Here is a 21,908-nt window from a genome sequence, read left to right on the forward strand (position 1 = left end):
TAAACTTGTTTTAGAGAAGAAATTGGGATAATAAGGATCAAAACAAAAATATAAACGGGATAACAAAATTTGCAGACTTTTCGGTCATAGAACTTCATCTGTGCAAAATGATGTCATCACTGACATTATTTTTACAAAAACGTAGTCTTCTTGACTTAAACTTATAACAGAATATATTTCTAACAAAATTGAAAATGATTACACAAAAGATGGTAGTGAGGGTGGGATGGGATGGGCGAAGAATGAGGAAGGAGAGGGCAAGGCAGATAAGAAGAGTGAAGTATGATGGTGGAAATTACCCCCCCCCCCCACACACACACACACAAAAACAAGAATAAAACAGCCCCCCCCCCCCCAAATAAAGCGAGGAGGGAGGGGCACCTTTAAAACACCAAGACACTTTATCTAAATTTTACAAAATACTGTTAAGGGTATTGAAAAATTAATAGAGAATTTGAAATGATAGGCTTATAATAATAAGATTTTCAAAACAGATTGCACTAATTTATGACATTTCACTCTTGACAATGTCACACCCCATGCACAGACAGACGACACATGGCATCAAAAATGTTATTCACACACCAAACACACTTCAATGACATTCTTTGAAGGCACTGTCGAACCTCCGACGAGACTTCAAAAAACTGAAAGGAATTTACTTTTGACACATTGGAGTCAACAAAGGCACCGATGCAGGTTTCACATTTTCAAATGCTTTGTCAACCTTAACAACACAAAACCAGCAATGTAAGCAACATGCAGAGCAAATTGACAAGTATGCTAGACTAGATCTAGGCACATACGTGCAGTTATCATCATGGCAAACTGAATTTTCTGAAATCTTTTTTCATTCTGTTTTTACTGTGAGATGCATTTACGGCTAAATCAGAAGGCACTTCGTCATCAAGTTCAGTGCCATTGCTACAGACTGATATTTTTTTAAACATTTGGTAGGAAATTTTGAATTTTGCCTGGGTGGCGACCGAAGCCTACTCTTATCGATTTTAGACCACCAAGGGACCTTTAATTTGCGCAATTTGCATACGCGACCTCCGAGATTTTTTCGCCCTTGTCCGAGAAGGCTAGGGGTAGATCTTTCCTACCAGAAGATCAGGGGTGTGGCTGAAAGACAGAGGTAAGAAGGAGCCAGGGAGTAGCAGTAGAAAGGCTGCAGAAAGAGTCCGGAGCCCTGAGGAGGTAGGGGCAGAAAGTGGAGGTGAAAGCAGACGAAAGAGAAAGTAGAATTTTAGAGAACAAAATTTTTCCGTCACTACTCGGATTCGAACCCAGGACCTTTGAATGAGAGGCCCACCGGACCCGAACGCTACGCAAACTGCCATTCGGTTGACACTAAGTTTACAACTGAGAGAACTGAGCTGATCTCACAAACATGGCCGACCGTCGTCTGCAGCGGCTTCACGTTACGCGACTCGCGGCCTCTCCTATTATAGTTCCTCCAAGGTTTTTCCCATGTACATGGCAATTTAAAAAAATAGTCTAGATGAATGAAGAGAGACTGGCCACAGTTTGTCACAACCAGACACCAGTCTCAATGTCTACCACCACTAGTCAAGATGGTCGAAAAACGTTCAGTCATACTTGACTGCTCAAAAAAAGAGTAAGAAAATTACAACTATTTCAAAGCATGAATGAAGCAGCAAATCATTCTCATTTTACTGCAATTTGGCACAAGGTCATTAAAAAATCTCAGGTTATGATATTTTTCATTTTTCATTTAGCAATTGTCTCATTATAAAATCATTGCTTTCAATGTTCATAGATTCTCATCATTATCTAATCTTTTGTAATATTATACATGTACCATCATCATCATATTTCCGGACACCACAGAGTATAGCCACCGTTCCTTTCAGGTGTTTTTTCACACCTGATGTCTAATAATCTTATGACGTATTGATAATCTAATTAACATCTAGCACTCAGGACAAGGGACAAAGAAAAAAGAGAAGGCCAAAGAAAAAAAAAAGAAAAAAAGAACCACTTCCCTTGATGTTGGGCTGTGAGTAGTCACTGCTGTTTAACAGGGGACCTCGTTATTATACTGTACCTGTACTGTCAGCTTCAAGATGCTCATCTCAAGTATCACAAGGCTTTCTGTTTTTTTGGGGCAAGTTTTTTTTACGGCGCTTGCAACTGCATAGGGTCATATGACACATTAAACATTTTTAGTTTGGTAGAAATTAATTTTCAATTTTGCCTGGGTGGTGGTAAGTGCCTACTCTTATCGATTTTGGACCACCAAGGGATCTTTAACATGTGCAGCTTGCTCACGGGACCTCCGAGATTTTTTGCCCTTATCCGAGAAGGCTAGGAGTTAGGTTTTACCTTCCATAAGATCAGGTGTGCGGCTGAAAGACAGCAATAAGAAGGAGCCAAGGAGTAGCAGTAGAATGGCTGCAGAAAGAATCAGGAGCCTAAAGGAGGTGTGGGAGTGGGGGCAGAAAGTGGAAATGAAAGCAGAAGACAGAAAATAGAAGAAAATTTTCCGTCGCTGTCAGGATTTGAATCCAGGACATATTGAATGAGAAGCAAACACCGTAACCTCATGACCGCGAGAGCCCCTAACAGGGTTAGAAAAATCAGGTCAATCCACGATCTTGTGGGTTGAAGAAGAAGAAGAAAACACAGAACACAAAATATCATCCAACCCGTAGCATTGTATTCAAAGACCCGTTTAGCTGGGTTTTGTTCCAAAACATGGGTGTCAAAATGCTTGGAATTTTTTCTCCCAGGACAAGTTTTGAATAAATAAAATTTTAAGAAATGATAAAATAATTTTATAATCTTAACTCTGAAATCCTAATAGACACCAAAATCGTAAAATACACTTATCAATTTGCGGGGGGAAAAAATTATATAAAAAAGTAGAGTAAGAAAAAAAAATCCAAAAAATCAGTGATTTCAGTCATGTTCACAAAAAGTTTTAATAACAACAGCACATAGTTTATAACAAAGCATGGGAGGACTGATGACTAAACATGGCAGACTCTGCCTTCTCAATTCTCTCCAGTAGCAGAACATTTGAAGCTCTGATGCCTTCTGTTTTTTTGTTCCTGAGATGGATTCTCATGAACACCTGGAGACCTTGTCTCAGTGTCTTTAATTTGGGAAAAGGGGCAATACGTTCAAATGCTTCACGAACTGTTGTCTCGTTTGGACTTGTCAGAATTTCTGTGAGAACCTGAGCTAGAAGACGGATCATTATCTTGCTTTCCATTCCAAACTCCACCACCTGCGAAAAGAGAAATATTATCATGAATTAGCAAAGAGTCTAAAAACAAAAGTACTTTCACAAAATTAAAGTCATGTAAAATGGACAACTCAGCTCAGTATCAAGTAAGAAAGAAAACTTGCCAGTTCCTTTATTTATCTGTTTTTACCATATTACCACATATACTGCAATACAATGAGTATAAAGATAAGAATTTCTAATGCCTTTTGTTATACCTAAGTGGTGGCCCTGAGAATGAACAGAACAAACCTAATTGATTTTTGTTCACACAAACACTTTTGTATTCCTTTCTTCTGCCTCTGCAGAACTGCCGTCCGCTGACAAAATGCATTTTTAAAATAAAATTCACAGCAGTTTTGAGAAAAAGATTTTAAATTGTCAGCACAACCACTGAAAAATCTTCTGGAATTTGAATTCAAATTAACTAAAAAAACTGGCCACAGTTTCACTTTGATTTTTTCCCACAAGTAGGGTAACTGATCAGGAATTCGACTTAGTACATTAAAAAATGTACGTGCCAAAAAAGGCGTATTGTCAGCTTACTGCAGAGAAGTAGAACTCTTCTGAATTGAAACGGACTGATTCGATGACTTTAAAAGAAGTGGATCAAAACAAAAATGGTGGCTTAACTATGGATAAATTCATGTCATGGCCAATTAAAATTAAATTGGCAGTGACACCACCATGATGAATTCATGGCAAATCAAATCAGCTGACGACACTTGGAAGATTATTGAAACATACAATACCAAAAAATAAAAAGACCATCAAAGATGAAAAAAAAAGGAACCTTGAAAATAGACAATGACAATCCTTTCCCTAGGAGAAGATGAGAGAGGAGATGTCCCAGCTTTGTTTGAGATGGCTTGCTCATCTGATCAATTTCTTTGAATTTGTCCCACACTGAAAACTGCACAGTCATCTGAAATAAAAAAGAAGACGTGAATTTATTTTTTCCCCCAAGATGGACAAAGAACTTTTAAACCAGACGTACATACATACAATTTTAATTTTAGTAATATAACCAGCACTGAAAAAAATGAGATAAACTGACAAGAGGACATTTCACAGCAAAAGTGGTACTGTCACAATTTCTAAAGCCCTCTTTAATAAATAAAATATACCCTATGTTTCTCTTAGAAAGGCTACATAAATAAAACCATCACTGTTACATTATGCACAATCAGATTGCAACCAATGATTTCTTTGTTTTTTTCACAAGTCTAAAAAGCTAACATTACAAATTCCTCAATAGGATTTTTGCCTGTGTTCATCCACATACTGTTTACAGCAATCAAACACTCTGAAAAAATCTGAATTTACCCAAGAGTGAGTTATAAAAAATATCTTTCCAAACCTTGATACAGATTTCGATGTTTGGAAAGTAAATGATCAGAACTGAACTGTCATTAAAAGTTCTTAAATACAAGATTAAAAGAGCATATGGAAAATAAAGGTCACAGACAGCATTTTGGCATAGAGCTGAGAAAATTCCTCAATAAAGTAAAGGAAAAAGAACATCAACATCGGATTTTCAAAAAATACTCGGATTTGTTTGTTTTCTACAATATAATACAGTTATGAAAGAGACAGATAATCACTCAGTAAACTGCTTTATTTGAGACATCAAAAGAAACAGCCGTGGGAGCTCTAAGATATTATAATTTTAATACTGGTTCTTTTATATTATTTTGTGACACATAATTTTCAAGGGTCAAGGTCAGCTCCAGAAACATGAAAATAAAGCTCTCACAATGAAAAAAAAATTATTTTAATGTAATAATACTAGCTACAGCCAGAGAGTCAGAATTCAAAATCAGTTCAGAAGTACAGTGGTTCCCGTTTAACAGCAAACCAGAAAAGAGCAACCTCTCTCTAACAAACAACCAAAGATTGTGTAACAGAAATTTCCTATAAATATAGATAACCTCCTTTAACAGCAATCTTTTCCTCTCTAACATCAACCTTCGACAAAAACATATTTTTTGAAGATTCAAAAGCAGTATGAACACAGTGACTGACTTATAACTATAATTTCAGTGTGCGTGTATTCCTCCATTCTACTTATCTTCTTACATGTGGTTTAGTCAAAAATACAATACACTGAGTATAGAAGCTAAGTTATCATCTTCTCGCTAAGAGTTTAAAGAGCCATATTTTTTCAAGAGATTCTGTGCATGTGTGTGTGTGTGTGAAAGTTTCAGCCTTTACATTGCCTGTTTTCACTTTTTGACGTAACATTACCACATCTTGCTATTAGGACGCATGTGTATGTATGCGTGCGCGCACGCATTTTTGCTTAAACCCCTAGGAAAATTCAGTTAACAGCAACCTCCACCAAACAGCTATCAAGGCTTGTTTCCCAATGGAGTTGCTGTTAGAGTAAGGCAAACACCACTGTACCCAGATCTACACAAGATAACTCTTTAATTTAAGACTTCTGTAAGCTGACAATTAAGTCTGCAACTCTTACCGTAAATCTCCTGTCAAAAGAGCAAAACTTTTGAGCAAGATAGCTGTAGAATGGGTTGTACTCCTTTTCATTCAAGCAGCAATGCAGCAACACATGAATTATCTCTCTTTCCTGTGAGCGATTCAGACCTAGACGAAGGAGACGAGCAAATGCATCCTCAAAGTCCTGAAAATTAAGACAGAAAGGTTTAGAGAGCTCAGGAATAATATGCACAGGACTACTATGAATATAAAAACCCCCCAAACAAATACAACAAACAGATCAGCCACACTGTATCTGCATAATGTCTTGTCATCCAAAAACAGAAATTTTGATGGAAACATATTGTAGCTAATACAGAGTTGACAAAATGTTGATTCCAACATTGTATACCCAATAATGTTGATTGCTATCAAGTCAGTGATGTTCCTTCCACCTTCTGAGTAGAGGCTGAAACTTAAACAAAGCAACACAATCAGAAACTAAAGGAAAACAGACCGTAAAAGACCAAAGGATCCATACAGGAAAAATTCATTAGTATCTAGAATACTCCTATTATAATACGAAAAATCATGATGCTGTGGTAAGTCTTTGAAACAAGAGGAAAAAATATAGAGTAGCAACGGAGTTGTGTAGGGGGGGGGGGGAAACAATTTAGACTTGCTAGAGTGTTCCCGCGTTCATCAACATCCAACAGCACCCTTTCCTGAGGCACGAGATTCTTGGCTGGTCGCTGTGGTCGCTTACAGCACGTACACAGAGCTAAATTATTTTCAGGCTTGCTGAACACGTATTTTAACAGTGCATCGACCTGCAGTTGTAAGGCTGTCAATGCATTTTATGAAGATGTGTATGCTTGTACTACACACAAAGCAGTGTGTTGTGCATGTAGCATCAGTGCTAAGTAAAGCATGAAGCCGCTCAGCCTCTCTGAGGAGATGGGTGGGGGTAGGCCCGCACTGCCGGCATGGCGTCTGGTAAGGCGGAGTTTCACGTCTCAGACCTCTGCAGCAAGAACAGGGTAATATTATATTGTCTCAAGGCCCACACCAGCCACCTGACACAGCCTCTGGACCAGGCGTTCTTCGGGGCTTTGAAGCCAGCGTGAAGAGGAGGTAAGGAAGTTCGTTACTGACACCACGGACCCGTCACATTGAAGACGTTTGCCGGCGTCCTGAAGAACGCCTGGGCTACAGCAGCTCAGCTGGAAACAGCCATCAGGGAATTCATCAAGTCAGGGCTGTTTCCCTACAACCCTGATGTTGTCCACACAAGTGACAAGCTGAACCCAGCTGCATCTTCACAGGGTCCACTGTCCCTACCCTTCACTTGTCACCCTTCATGTGCAAAGAACAAGGCCGTTAGAAGGCCTCAGCCACCTGTGCCACCATCTATCAGTGGAAAAGACTAGAAAGAGAGGATGCTCACAAAGAAGAGGAAGGCGGAAGAAGAACAACAATAGAAGGAAGAGAGAAAGAAGCAAAGGGAACTGAGAAAGATGGAACGGCTAGTACAAGCTGAAGACAAGAAGGAAAGCCAAAAAGAGAAGAAAAAAGAAGAAGAGGAGTATTCAGGAGAAGAAGATGAATGCTTTGGTTGTGGCCTCAAAGAAAAAGAAAGAGGATGAAGATTCCTCTGACTCTGGAGAAGAGCCGGTGTATGACGACAGCTCCAACAATTATGGGGACATTACAGTCGACTTTGCTGGGTGTCGAGCCACCATCGTAGGACAAGTAGTGCTCACCCAGTGCATGCTTTGTGACAAATGGTGGCACACCAACAATGTCAAACAGATGGACCTGAAGGACAAGACTCAGGAAGACCTGGATGCCATGGACATTGAGCTCTTTTGCTGCGTTGACTAATCTCCCCATCCCAATTTGTTTCATACAATTAGAGTGAACAATATCTTTGTTCATCCACGTGCACTTAGATCCACATGTAGATCTACTTTGCTGTTCTTATATAATTTAATTAATGATTATCAGAGTTATTTAGACTCATTAACAGATTACTGTTTACAGTGCAAGTGTTGGCTTCAGCTATTTTTTGTTTTCTTTCTCTTTCGGTTACACAGAAAAATTGAGTGTCACTTGTAACTAACTCTTGTGTAATTTGTAAGAATATTTCCTCCTTTCTGATTAGAAAATCATACGTTAGCCTATAAGATTCATAATAATAAGCTATTAGGGCGCAAGACTCGCTCTATCCTAGCGTGCAGCCCGTCCATAAAACGCGTCACCCTCAAGCAGGGATGCGCATCCCAGCTGATTGTCGCACACACCCGTCCTCACTTTGCCACTACTGAGGGAGAAGGGCTAACAAAGCAGGCATAGCACGCTGGGCTGACAATAGCAGACGAAATTTGCTTCTCAGTCAATGAGGGGTTACCTCCCCTCTCATCGGGGACTGGAAAGGTGACTCTATATGCTTCTAGGGTAGCGCGGACTGCCACCTCTACTCTAACTAGTAAAAATTTAGAAGCAAACCTCGCTGGTCCCAAGGATGCAGAATATGTGTCTTCTGATGTCAGTGTTCATTCCCTGCTGCTTTGCCAACTTCAACATTTGCTTGCTGATAGTTCCAGAAAAACCTGTCTCCGTCTTGAACTTGGCTTCTGAAATAGATAAAATTTAAGGGTTTTACAATGGGAAAACATAAAAAAAGCCGAGTTTCATCGCCATATAAATAAACCAAAAGGTAAATCAAAACAAGTCACCTTACAAGGAACAAAAATGAAACAAACTTAAAAGATATCTTCTAAGATTATTTTGTTTTATTCTCATTTGTAGCATAGAAAAATTTTTAATATGTAAACTCACATGTATGGGTCACGTAATAATAATAATAGACTGCATTTATATAGCGCTCTATCCCATACTAGTATAAGCTCTGAGCGCTTTATATCAAGCACATGATTACTGAGCGATTCCCACAAGACAAAATATTTCCCATAACAAGAAAAACCAGTTCAACCACATGAAGAAGAACTTTCACAACCATACCTTAATGAAATTCACGTAAGGACAGCAGTAAAAATAAAATATATCAGTACTTACTAAAACACTACAACAAAGAATTAAACAAATGAGTCTTGAGCAATTGCTTATTAAACATATTACGATTTGTTATTTCTCTGAGATCCTGCAATTATCTTAACACTAATATATTTTATATGGCACAAACATAAAGACCTTGCAGGAAATAATAACAGACTGAAAGAATGTAACATCACCTTTAACAACATCCTCCTCTGCCTTCCTTCCCTCCCATGCAGAGCCAACAATCCACCAGCGCCCAACTTGGTCTGCTTTCAAGAGGTCTTCCAAACTAATGCTGAGTTGGTCCTCTCCCAATCCTTGACCTGAGCAGCAACAAGAATATACTTAATGTGGATCCGTCAAAGTATCAAGATGTTAGTATAAATCCTTGTCTTGTAGATTTCAGGCAACATGGATAGATCTACAGAGATGTAGGGTGTCGCAAGCAAACACAATACTCTTGTGTAATGAATGTAGAAGAGTACAATTAAAATAAAACATAACTGTGAATATTTATCATTTGACATAGTTGACTTATTCTTTACTACTGTTTTCATAAGTAGTAAAGTAAAAGATTTTCCTTTTCTTTATTGCAGTTCTATGAAATTAATGTTCTGGATCTTTTCCCCTACTTTGAATGATAAATCCACACAAACTTACAAGAAAAAGGTGCAAATCTCAAGACAAGTGAACGAAGAAAAGCTTACAAATAAACAACTTGAGAGTGCATCCACTTCATTAAAAAATTTTTTAAATGTAGATGTTTTTTCAGCCTCCCCATTTACACAGTTTAGATCATTCAGGAGGCGGGCTTCCTACCGTGGCTGTCAGGGACACCCCGGGCTAAGAAGGATCCAGCAAAAAGACCAAGATACTCAAAAAAAGTTTCTCCCCACTCAGGTATTCTGCATGCGACAGTAAAATACATAACCGCTACACAAAAGAAGCCAGCATTCACCTCTTTCCCCATTAGTTACAAAAACTTTCAAAGTGTAAACTGTCTACAGAACTTTTTATCACATGTGACAAACTGATTGCTTCACTGCTAGATTGGAAACAAAAAATTTAAATTATCATGAACTGACAATCTGAATCAGAACCCATTAAAACCTAAATGAGTGAGTTTCTGAAATGGAACTATTAATCATTATACTATAACTTTGAACAGTTAATTTAAAAAGCTTGAAGACGTGGTCCCTTGTCAGAAAACCACACTTATTCTAGACAGAATAAGAAAAATCTAAACCCTGCTGAACTCAAAACACCAAATTTCTCCACGTTGAAGAAATTTGTAGAGCAGCGTCACAAATGCTGGTTAACAAAAATTATTTGACTAGTTATAAATACACAGCAGCAAAATTATATGTCTGTTTTTATAGAAAATGGAAATCTTTCTAATCTGCAACAAAGAAAAACGTGCAGAGAGGTCTAAGAATAAAGATTCCTTTTCGTCATTGCAATATGAGAAGAAATCAATCAAATACCTTTCAGAAAATTTCGGACGACTTTTCGCAAGTGCTCAATATGAGAAGGGTCATAGCTTGGAATTTTCCTCATGTTGTTGTTACGGACTGCCACCAAAACATCCAGCATGAAACGTACGCGTGCTTGCATGCCCACTTCTGCTGAGCTTTCAATAATCCTTGCCTTTGCCTGGATATCAAGTATGGCCTGTTTCAACCTCACTGGATCATCTTTACGCAGACTGAATCCAACCGCTTATGTGGATGGAAAAGAGTGGAAAGAAGTTCATAAATGTGATGGTTGCAGTTTGTCACTCAAATATAAAGTAAGTAATCCTGAAAAAAAAAAAGGCATTTTTCCTCGACATAATTTGACCACACAAAAACAAAAAAGAAAATTGAAAGAATTCATATCCTATTTATAATGCTTGTACTTTGGCATACAATCTGTACACTTAATAAGACTATAATTAATAAGTCATAAACAATTACATATATCTTTAGCTGCTAATAAACTTGTATTAAAATTATAAGAAAAAATAGACAATGGTGTGTTACATAACTAAAACTAAAGGCACAGATACCTGGCAAGCAAAGCGAGGAGCTTTAAAACCTTCACTTTCAAAACAAAACTATTAAAAAAACAACCATGAGCAGAAAAAATATGTACAAAGAAGAAAAGGGGCAACTATTGGAATAAATAACTTACTTTTTAAAACCAGCAACAAAAGTTCAATGTCCCTCTCTTGAAATGACTCGATGAACTTTTCCACAATTCCAAAAATCAGTTTTGAGTGAATAATCTAAAGAAATAAAAGAAAATCATGATTAAGAAAGACAGCAGATAAAAGCCATGGGTAAGTGAAATATGAACAGCAGAGAACTCCATTCACAATGACACACAATGTTAGTCTTGTTGAAAACACAAACATGAAAAACCATCACAGTAGTCCCATCCCCCCCCCCTCCAAAGAACAGTCTTGATGATAATATCCTTTTTGAAAATGCTCTTCAAGCCTGTAGAACAGTGTATTTTCATTATTTCCCGCTCTTTTAGTGCATAACATAGCACACATACTTTGTTGATAAAAATGATGCAATTTGATTTCAGGTGGGAATCATAGTTATCAAAACCAATCATACAATGTTCATAAGATGATCGGTAAATAGATGTAGGCCTGGTAAAACATATTATCATCATGGACAGCCTCGAACACATTCTTCAATAAAACTTTCTCAGAAAAGAGTCAAAACATCAAGAGACAACTTTATTGGGGGAAAAAAAAATCAAAGCTGACGTTTGTTTTCAAATCCCTTTAGCTGCGAGCATTCCGCTCTTGGCAGCGCAAATCAAAGATGATAAAGGTGCTAGAATTAAAACCCGAAATCTTTAAGTCCATACAAGCTCATTAAATGTCAAGGTTCTTTGCTGAAGAGAGCCCCCTCCTAAAAAAACAACCATCCTTAATTCTTATACTGATAAATCAAGTAAGGACCACAAAATTCTTTTTACTTTTTTTAAAAGTGTGTTCAACAATTTTTACTTTTTTTTAAACATACAAACCTACAGCCCCTATATTGAACTAACACTAAAAAAACCTTTTTTCCTGATGTTCATAAATGATGATAAATTATGCCTCTGAAGCATCAATGCTGCTTACCTTGAAATTGTAGATGCTTGCAATGATTAGCAACACATTGTCCATTAATTTTCCAGCGCCATAATCTACTTCTTGAAGAAGCTCATCAAATTTTTTGACAACTGTCTGGATGAAGTAAGCACCTGAGAAGACACAAAGTTCAGAATAAATACCAAGACATAGCAGCTATTAACATATAGTCAAAAAAAGAAAAATAATAATCCAATTTTCATGATTACAAAACCTCTTTTTAAGAAAAACTTTGAAACAGAAGCCATGGGAGATACCTATAGTACTAGTAGACAAGCTAATATGGTGACACCACACACACAAATAAACAATAGCAGATATGTAAAAAAACAAAGCACACATGTATTCCCAAACATTTGAAGAATCATGATGTACATACAACAAAAAAAACTACAGCAGCTTGTTCAGAATGGCTGGGGCCTTTCCAATCAGCAAGTATTTTTTTAACTTTTAGAAACCTGACTCACACAATAGCATACATTTTATATGCCTAATTTAATTCAAGCTTAGCATCTTGCACCAACTCGTTTTGAATTCCTAAGTGCTTCCGACCTACCAACCACTCCTAGACCAAAAAAGCAAGTTTTCATCAAAATAATACAAATGTATATCTTCATATCATTTACGTCCATTTGCACAAATATTTCACATAAACCCGAATAAACATTCGGATTTTCACTTCAATTTTGATAAGTCGCATGTCACCTGATAGAATTCAAGAGAAAAGTAAAAGATTTTCTGTAAATCCCATCAGGATTCTTTGAAGGGCAAAAAATAGTCTAGAGTTCCGATTTTATTCGTGTGAACACTATTTACTTGTGAAAAACCAGTTGCTTTGGTTGTCTCATTGAGTAGGTTGACATATAGAGGGGAAGAGTAATTTAAAACTTGCAAGAGAAATAAAGGGCCCCTACTCAATATTAAATCAAAGTCCATTGTGACAGAGCCAAAAGCAATTAAAAAACAAACAAACCCCAGCCCATGAACTCCGAGGATGGTGCATGAGACTGACAAAAGAAATTTTTTTAAAATGTTAAAATAATTAGTTCAATCAAGGACTAGCAATAGTCATTTGGCAAATTTATCTCTTGTATCTTGTCATAATTGAAACTTGATCAAAAATAGCCATGAGCACATCTCAATATGAAGGAAACATTAATATTCTTTCCCAAAATGTAATCTGCAAAGCAGGTACATCACCATGGCAGGTTCTGTCACACCTACCAATTTCTGTCCCAACATTGCTGTGAAGAATGGCTATGAGCATGGCCGTCTCAGCCACTAGTCGCTCAGGGGTGATCACTGGAGTCACGATGGCCTCCATGATCAAAGAGGTCATGGTCTCGTTAACATCAGCACGGCTGTTATCCAAGTACAGAGCCTCCACTTGTGAACTGATAGCTTGCATTGCACCTTCACTGACCCTGTGAGGAAAATAATAAAGGTCTTCAATAGCCTAGGGTGGCCTAGAATTGGACAAAATTTCACCACATTTTATACATGTAGCAAGCATAGTATGGGTTCTTCAAATACGCAATATAAGTTTTTTTAAAAGTTTCATTGCCATGGAGACAGTGGGCATATTGGATTTTGTTTAAGTGTCTTACACAGTTAATATCCCACTTATTTTTAATGGGAATAGGAGGTTATTTTGCATGCATGTTAAGAAACAATAGTTCTAACAATAGTATGTAAAATTTTCCTGAAATGAAAATGAAATTTTTTTCTTAAGGTAGCATTTAACGCTGTCAAAATCTGTGAAAGTTTACACTCCAGACAACATCAACAAAAATCTATCCCATATTATACAATGTAGTGCTATATAAAATTCAAGACAATTTTTTATTGTTACGTCTTCTCTTCTTTCAGTGAAAATTACATGAAGCTTGGATAAAAAATGTAGGAATTATTTTTTTTTTAAGTAAAAGAAAATGGATGAAAAAGTATTTTTAAAAAAGGGTCGCTATGAGGATACGCTTGTGACCAACAAGCCTTATACGTGACAAAATAAGGGTTTGGGATTCTTATGCGATGAAATATTTGTTAGAGGGGCTGAAGAAGCCAAATATGCCCACTCTTGATCTCCACAATTTTGACCGACAAAATCGGACCTTTCAGCTGTTGCCCCCCCCCCCTCCCCTAAGAAATGGACTGAAATGGAAAAAGGAAAAATAACTGATCAAATTCATTTAGAATTTAGTAGCAGGAATGTATAGATCAACACAGACACTTACTTGTTCAGAAAACCCTTCAATTTCTTTCTCAGTTGCTCATTTCCCTGACTACCAGCCATCATTGCTCTCTTCGCTGGTGGGACGTATGTGCCAATGTGACCAGGTATGACAATGTTTCCTTGCTTATCCCGCAGTCTTCCGTAGATGTCCTCCTTGAGCTCAGAATCATCTTCTTCATTTACACCCCTCTTTCTCTTTAAAGACTCACTTTCCACATCCTCCACATCGCCTTCATGTTCCTCGGCCATGTCATCATCATCTGCATCACTCAAATCTTCATCTTCCTCCTCCTCCTCCTCCATCTCCGCTTCTTCATCATCACTAACGTCTCCTCCTCCACCACCAAATTCAGTATCTGAAAAATTGTCTTCAAAAGGGTCACTTTCATCTGTATCAGGTTCATTAACATTGAACTTCACAGACTTCTCATTTTTCTTTTGATCCTTCTTCGCTTTGAGGATGGACTTTTCTGCCTTCGCAGTAGGATCCCATCCAGGGCCTGGCCCTGCTTCTGAAATATTCAAGGGAAAACAGTGGTGAGTGACTTGGCAAAACTGAACAAAGTAGGTCGGCATCACGATAAGAAAAATTGTTCCCGATCTCATTTTTGCCTTTTTGAGAGAAATGGAAAATACTGTTTAACTAGACTATTTATCATCTAATAATGGTAAAATTTGCCCTGCATGTTTCTTTTGTGACTGCCCGCCCATTTTTGTTTTGGTGTTACAAAAAGATTGATATAGTACCACTAAATAAAATAAAAGGCTAGTTGCAGTTTCGCACAACTTTTAAGTTGTTATGCCATTTGCTCGCGCAGTGACAACATTCTCTTTTCTGACAAAAGCAAAGTACCCTCTACAAAGACATAGAAGTGTTGTTTCTCAAAATTGAAAAATGAGGCAAAGAAATGAACTTTAACATTTGAGCATGTAATATCACATAGACAGAAAACCAAATTACTTTTTTAAAGTGAAATCATAGTGGAAAGAAAAAAAGACATCTGAACAAAACACAAAAACTAAACAAAACAAAACCGCCCACTCTCTCCTAATATTCCAGTGATTTAATTTTCTTTTTGAACACTCACCGGACTGATCCTCCTCATCAGAGTTGTACTCCTCAGACTCTGAAGGAGACTCTGTGTCTGATGCTCCGAGACCCTCAATTCCTGGGACTACATCTTCAAATGTCTTGATCTTATCAGAGTCGGTGGCATCCAAAATGTCTTAATTAGTTAAAGAAACCAGGCTAAGTATGACAAAAAGGAAGATATGCATTCACACATATATGCAAAGTAAGAATGACGAAAAGCATGAATATTTATAACCTGAAAAGTTGTTATGTCTGAACTTTTTTAAAGAGAGAAAACATTTTCACGGAAATAGGAGGAAGGGGGACAAACAAAGAAAATTAATCATCTGCAATGTTTTACGTTCAAATACAAAAGAATTTAAAAAAGAGAATTATCAGTTCTTACTCAGTACATATTCAATATCTCCTCCCATCCTCCTTCCCAAGACATCACACAATAGAGAGCAATATGAGAAACGAAAAATAATTAAGATATCTACAGAACAAAAACGGTTCAGAAAAAGATACAGTCTAGTCCATCCTTGACAAAGGAGGAAGGCAAGCTAGTTTTGCCCTTCTTCTTCCGAAAATTGAGATTCTTTTCCAGCTGTTTCAGCTCTTTCTCATCACGCTGAATAGCAAGTCTGAGTCCTTGAACTCGAGAACTCTCCACCTGCAACGAAATTGGATAAATCTCAGTAAAAAAATTTTTGTTAAACACCAAGATTTAATATAAAAACAAAACAAGGCAAATTATATATACACATACGCACACAGTCGTACCTGTGTAAAATGGCCACCCACTGTCAAGGAGAAAAGTGTCCGTCTAAGACAGGACAGATGAAAATGAAGAAAAAAAAATCATTCCCTTCTGAGGCTCCAGCCGGAAGCGGACACAGGCTTAAAGCTAATTAAAATATGTTGTTTTTTAAAAATATTCCCTTCTGAGCTCCTACCTGGAGGAGTTAGTTGCAGGCTCAGGACAAGGGTTACATACATTTTAACATCGATGCCATCATCAACAGCTGGATTTATCTGAATGTGTGAAACATTTTCGTTTGCGCACAGAGACAGCCTGAGACAGCAATCATTTACTATTTATCAAACTTTCTTTTAATTCAATTCACCACAGTACCCATTACTTGGGTCTCTCCCTCTCTCTCTTACAACACACTGCCCACAGACAAATAAACACTACCAGTTGGTTTATAATAAATGAATTAAGGTATACCAAAAAGAGACGAGTGTAATGGTGGAAAGAACAGTCTGCAGCAGTTGAAAGCCAGCAATGCATCTACATTATTTGGCATAATTATCAGAGATCCTGCATACCTCTTTCTTTTCCTCCTTCTTCACGACTTTTTTCTTCTTCTTTTTAAGTTTGAGTCTTTCCTCTCGCTCCTTTTGGTTCTTCGCTTTGAAGGCTGTGTCCACAGTTTTAAGATCACTTACTAATCCCTGCAAAAAGTAAGTGAGGAAGAAAGGTTTATTAGTATGGCTTGCATTATTCATTGTCAAAAAGCACATAGTAGGTCTATTCCAATTCTGATACTACCACTACCAGTGTACCACCCATTCGGAGCCCCCACTTCTTCAAAAACTTAAGATTTCAAAGAACAGAACAGCCTACTAATAAGTTAAGAAGAGAGGGTTCCAAAAGGGGTGGAAATTGAAAACACAAACAAAAACACTATCACTTTGACCCCTTCTGTATATTTTTTGCACCCCAAGAAAAAGATTTTATACATTTAGGAAGTCTATCTGTAAGGGAAAGAATGAAAATTGATATTAGGCCATTTTCTTGATAAGATGAAAGCCAGCTACATCTAGCAACAGTCAAGTTTCAAAATCTAGATCTGCTGCCTTGATTCATCTGATGAAGTACCCATTTTAGTAGGATTCTTAACTTACAAAATCACGGTGAGCAAATGCGTCCTTTCTGGCTTTCTTCAGTTTTCTCTCAGCTTTGCGTTTGTCTTTTCGACTCATGGATTTTGAAGGTGGCAGTTTTGTTCTTCCACGCTTCGACATCTTGAATGCTGGTACTCAATACGAATTTCTTTAGGGGTCCTTACACTGTGCAGTCTTGATCTAATCTGGAACAAACAGAACACATTAATTGAACAATCGTCATTATCATTAAGTCACCATATTTGATAATTAAATTGCAAAACACCAGATTATGCTCTAGATCTATGAGTATGGTGAAATAAAGGGGAGCATGCACCTCTGAACCCCCCCCCCCCCATCTTCTTTAAAATAAGTGAAATATTACTTGTGTACGCAGTTGGGCCTATTGTGATTATAGTCTGTATAAAAACATTTGTACTACATCTCATAAACTGGAGGTCTAACTAATAATTTACAGTCGATATAAAAATTATAAAATAAATATGAAGTCAAAATTCGCGTGAAGCACTTAAAAAAGAAATGCAGTGGCTACGTTCACGGCGCCGCAAACGTAGTTGGCAGGCACCGTTGGGGCTATGTTCACAGCACTCCAGCTTCGTTTAGACGGAGCAGCCAGTGCTGGTTTAAGTCAGTGACGTTATATTTAATATTCTGGCCAGCTTCAAGTGTTCCATCTCATGAGATGAAGGAAAGCAAAGCGCCCTTACAGAAATAAAGTCGGGATAAGGGATATGGAAAATTGGATATGGTACATGGGAAACAAGAGGTGAGAGACGGAAAACAGAAGGCGGGATTCGGAAGATGGGACTGGTCATAAAATGTGTACAATAATGACTGTATTGCACCGGGTCAGCCTGGGAACCGACGTGGAGAGAAAATGACGGGAATAAATATGGTAGTGTCAATTGCCACCGAGTGACGCCGTGACAATTGACAAAAATTGACTTTTTGTCAATTGCCACCGACTAAATTGAAGCTCTTTTGCGTAGAGGTGGGTAGATCTAGCTTATTGTGCTCTGTGTTGTGCGTTCGCCTCTCTGTCCCTCTGTGTGTGTGTGTGTGTGTCTTTTCCTGACCCCCGTCCCCGATATAACGTGAATTTCTGCTTGAGTTTGTGTGCGTTTGTGACCTTCTACTTCTAGAATTGCCTGTGTTGGTTCTACACCAAAGTGTAGGCTAAGGCTAGCCTAGATCTAGGCCTACGTCTCATTGAAAACACGCCAAGTTGGCACCGTAGCTCTAGACTATATGCTCGTCCAGTGAAATTAGTTGAGAACAAATTGACCCATTAGACACACATTATGTATAATGCTAAAGACAGTGTTGTTTTCAGACTTCACACCGCTTCACTCGGTGGCAATTGACAAAAAAGTCAATTTTTGTCAATTGCCACAGCGTCACTCGGGGGCAATTGACGCTACCATAAATTATTTTTATAATAATAACAAACACCCCCCCCCCTCTCTCTCTCCTTTCTCCCCCCTCTCTTTATTTTTCTCTGTCTCTGTCTGTCTGTCTCTCTCCCCCTCTCTCTCTCACACACACACTGCCCACAGACAAAATTGCACGCTTTCAACTCGAGGGCGCGGGAACTGGAACGTATGTTTACACTCGTATATCACTGGCCGTCTTGCGCAAACACAAAGTCGTATCCAAATTCACCCAGACGTGAGATAGGGCAATTGAAACATCTTGGTAGGCGTTTACATTTTTATCATATATATATTATATATTGATAAATATCCTAACGCATTCTTGCGTAATTGAGAGTTTGTCGTTTTCCCTTACACTAGCGAGCTCTGGGCACTCTTGTACAATTGCGGCACCGTTTGCACTAAGGAGGCCTTGCACTAAATCACACTAGGCCTAGCACAGAGTACTGAATATCGATACACATCATACTGATACTAAACAGTCAGTATTTATGTTATAATATGTTTTATCAGTAGATCTAGCCTACAAAATGAGCAGTACAATTTCACTTATTTTTTTAACAATGCAAGGGGGGTTTCGGGGGGCAGCCCCCTGACCTAAAAAAAAAATACAAGGGGGGTTTCAGGGGGGCATGCTCCCCTGAATTTGACCATGATTTGAAGAGTTTGCAATTCGAAGTGATTATTCCGACTCGAGTCCGAATATATGAAAAAATGTTATTTGGACTCTGATTCTTGTCCAGCATGACATCACTTCCGACTTCCTGTGACTCGTGAATCCGGCTTCCTGTCCTGCCTCAGGCTGGGTAGAGGCAGCGATCACTTTGGGCAAAAAGGCGTTTTGTGCAGGAGCCGAGTTTTAATCTTATGATGAATTTGAGGCCGGCCTGAAAAGTTATAGCGCTTCTAATAAATGTTTATTTTGTCAAGAGGTCATCAGAAGCAATTAAAGATGGCTTGTTAGCGTGTGTCGGGGTCGGACGGGCGGCCTGCACACGTGTGGCTGTGTGCGTGTAGGGGAGGGTGGTGGGGGGGCCACTATCGGTCCGGGCGTTGAACGTCGCACACGCGTCAGTCTTTTTCCCCCTGGCAACTGATCATTATTACAATAATAAGCTAGTCTTGACGTAGATCTACGTAATGAATTGTGCGCTGGTCTATGGAATAAAAAGTTGCCGTATGCTCAGCTCTACACAGCAACACAACTTTTTCTTGGTAAACAATCGATATGACACAAGCTTGTGTATTTGAACGAATCGGTCTTTTTTTTTTTTTACACAGCTCATAATATGCAGGTGCCAGGAGGTCTGCTAATCTTCAATTTTACCTTTTTCTACAACAAAGAAAGTGGGAAACGTGGGGGGGCGGGGGCGCGGGGCATATCAATGACGCTGCGGGCATTGGATCGGCAGATAAGGTGTGGGGGAAACTAAAAAATGGCGGAAAATTGGAAGCACTGAACGTTAGATCTATAGAACGAAGACACTTCCTTTTTTCCGGACCCGAGTCCGAATAACGACGGCCTTTGCAATTAGGTTTGATAGGCTATCTCTCCATATAGGCACGTGCATCAAAAAGTAATCGTTTAGAACCAGAAGTAATCGTCAGTGGGGTCAAAACTAGTATCCCCAGATGAGACCGCAATTGTACAGAGGAGTGCTGAGCTCTGAGCCACAGCTCATGTAAGGGAAAAAGACGAATGATCAATCGGTCAAGGATCACTGCTTCGTTTTCCTTCATCTCATGGGATGGAAAGCTTGGAGCAGAATCTTGACTTTAACGAACGAAACTAGATCTATATCTACAAAATCGCCTATATTTATAAAGGAAAAGGCTAGCCGTACTTAATGACGGCTAGACTGACAGTCTAGCCGTACTTAAGTACGGCTAGACTCGCAGTCTAGCCGTACTTATTCTTAATATGATGGCTAGACTGACCATTTACTAAAAATAGGCCTACTGAATTGTAAATATATACATTTTTAGTGTGCAGTACCTAAAGTATTTGTATTTGAGACGAAACCAGGTGCCTTAATGACAGTGCATGTATTTTAAACCTCCTGTTTTCTAATGTTAATAGGGCCTAAGATAAGTACGGCTAGACTGGCAGTCTAGCCGTACTTAAGTACGGCTAGACTTCTTGTCTAGCCGTACTTAAGTACGGGTAGACAGTCAGGCTAGCCGTACTTAAGGACGGCTAGACTGTCAGGCTAGCCGTACTTAATATTGATGGCTGAATTGTAAATGAAATTTTTAGTTTGCAATGCCTAAAGTATTTGTATTTCAGACAAAACCAAAGGTGCCTTACTGACTTGCATGTATTTGAACCTGAATAATTACTAGATCTAGATCTAATGAGACCTGTGTACTTAACAGGCTTGAGTCGATTGGGCCAAACCTAGATCTAAGTACGGCTAGCCACTTGTGGCAGCGTCAATTGCCACCGAGTGACGAGGTGGCAATTGACTAAATTGACACTGACACTACCTTATAAATTTAGATCTACTAGATTTCTAGTAGCTAGTAGGCTTATTGTTGTTGTAATGTAGATTCTAGATCTAGATTAGATCTAATCTAGATATTAGATATCTAGATCTAGAAATATCGGTGCTTTTTCGGTAGTTCCCACCCCCCTTATTTGAGCCTGACCTACATCTAGATCTAGATTAGATAGTAGATCTATACGTTTGATTCGCGGTGAGCTAAGATATCAAACCTAACAATTGCAAAACATTAAATTATGGTAAAATTCAGGGGGGCATGCCCCCCTGAAACCCCCCTTCCTATTTTTATTAGGTCAGGGCTTGCCCCCTGAAACCCCCCTACTCTTGTGGCCCAAACCCGTGAATAAAATTGCGGGGTGGGAACTACCGAAAAAGCGCCGAAATATCTAGATCTAGATCTAGATTCTAGATCTAGATTCTAGATCTAGATTAGATTAGGATCTCCTCACTCAAACTCAAACTAAAAATAATAGACTCGAAATAAGCCGGCTTCTCGCTCTCTGAACGTTTCACAATTCCAATCAAATAAAATGAGATGAACAGCTTTTTTTTTTACTTGTTGCTGTTGTTGACTGTAACGCCAAAAAATAAAATCAAACAGATATCTAAATATTCAAAGTGATAGATCTAGTCTTGATTCAAACACAAACAACGCACACTGAGTCTAGAACAGTGACACTGACCTGAAACACATGGAGCCATGTTTACAAAATTATAATTTCGTTCCGTTCCTTTTGATATGCTTTTAAAAAGTATACACACACCAGGCCACAGAATTCTGTGCACCAGGCACACTCCATGTTAGAATGACGTCATTGGTTTTTGCTATAAAATCTTTTCAATAGAGCCTTAGTTACAGCGCATGAATTGAGG

At 38.4% G+C, this 21,908-nt stretch overlaps 1 protein-coding gene across 1 annotated transcript; it reads right to left on the bottom strand.

Annotated features, from left to right (window-relative positions):
• Positions 1 to 2,923: 2,923 nt before the first annotated feature.
• On the bottom strand, positions 2,924 to 21,826 carry LOC101861034 (nucleolar MIF4G domain-containing protein 1). The gene is made up of 15 exons (XM_005096823.3): positions 21,719 to 21,826; positions 17,099 to 17,283; positions 16,520 to 16,645; positions 15,716 to 15,860; positions 15,204 to 15,341; positions 14,117 to 14,627; positions 13,107 to 13,306; positions 11,874 to 11,995; positions 10,922 to 11,015; positions 10,234 to 10,467; positions 8,944 to 9,072; positions 8,198 to 8,325; positions 5,730 to 5,894; positions 4,047 to 4,178; positions 2,924 to 3,256 (listed from the first exon to the last, which is right to left on the bottom strand). Exons 2-15 carry the CDS (start codon positions 17,216 to 17,218, stop codon positions 2,969 to 2,971), a joined length of 2,532 nt encoding a protein of 843 aa, XP_005096880.1. The 5' UTR covers positions 17,219 to 17,283; positions 21,719 to 21,826; the 3' UTR covers positions 2,924 to 2,968.
• Between the last annotated feature and the right edge of the window lie 82 nt (positions 21,827 to 21,908).

Source organism: Aplysia californica, unplaced genomic scaffold, assembly GCF_000002075.1.
Source record: "Aplysia californica isolate F4 #8 unplaced genomic scaffold, AplCal3.0 scaffold00138, whole genome shotgun sequence".
Taxonomy (NCBI): domain Eukaryota; kingdom Metazoa; phylum Mollusca; class Gastropoda; order Aplysiida; family Aplysiidae; genus Aplysia; species Aplysia californica.

Bases quoted from the DNA above. Each gene is read 5' to 3' on its own strand.
- LOC101861034 (XM_005096823.3), bottom strand. From the start codon at position 17,218: ATGTCGAAGCGTGGAAGAACAAAACTGCCACCTTCAAAATCCATGAGT. The intron at 13,307-14,116 runs GTAAGTGTCTGT...TTTTCCTCACAG, and splicing joins TTGAAGGGTTTTCTGAACAA to GGTCAGTGAAGGTGCAATGC. The intron at 11,016-11,873 runs GTAAGCAGCATT...TTATTTCTTTAG, and splicing joins CAAGCATCTACAATTTCAAG to ATTATTCACTCAAAACTGAT.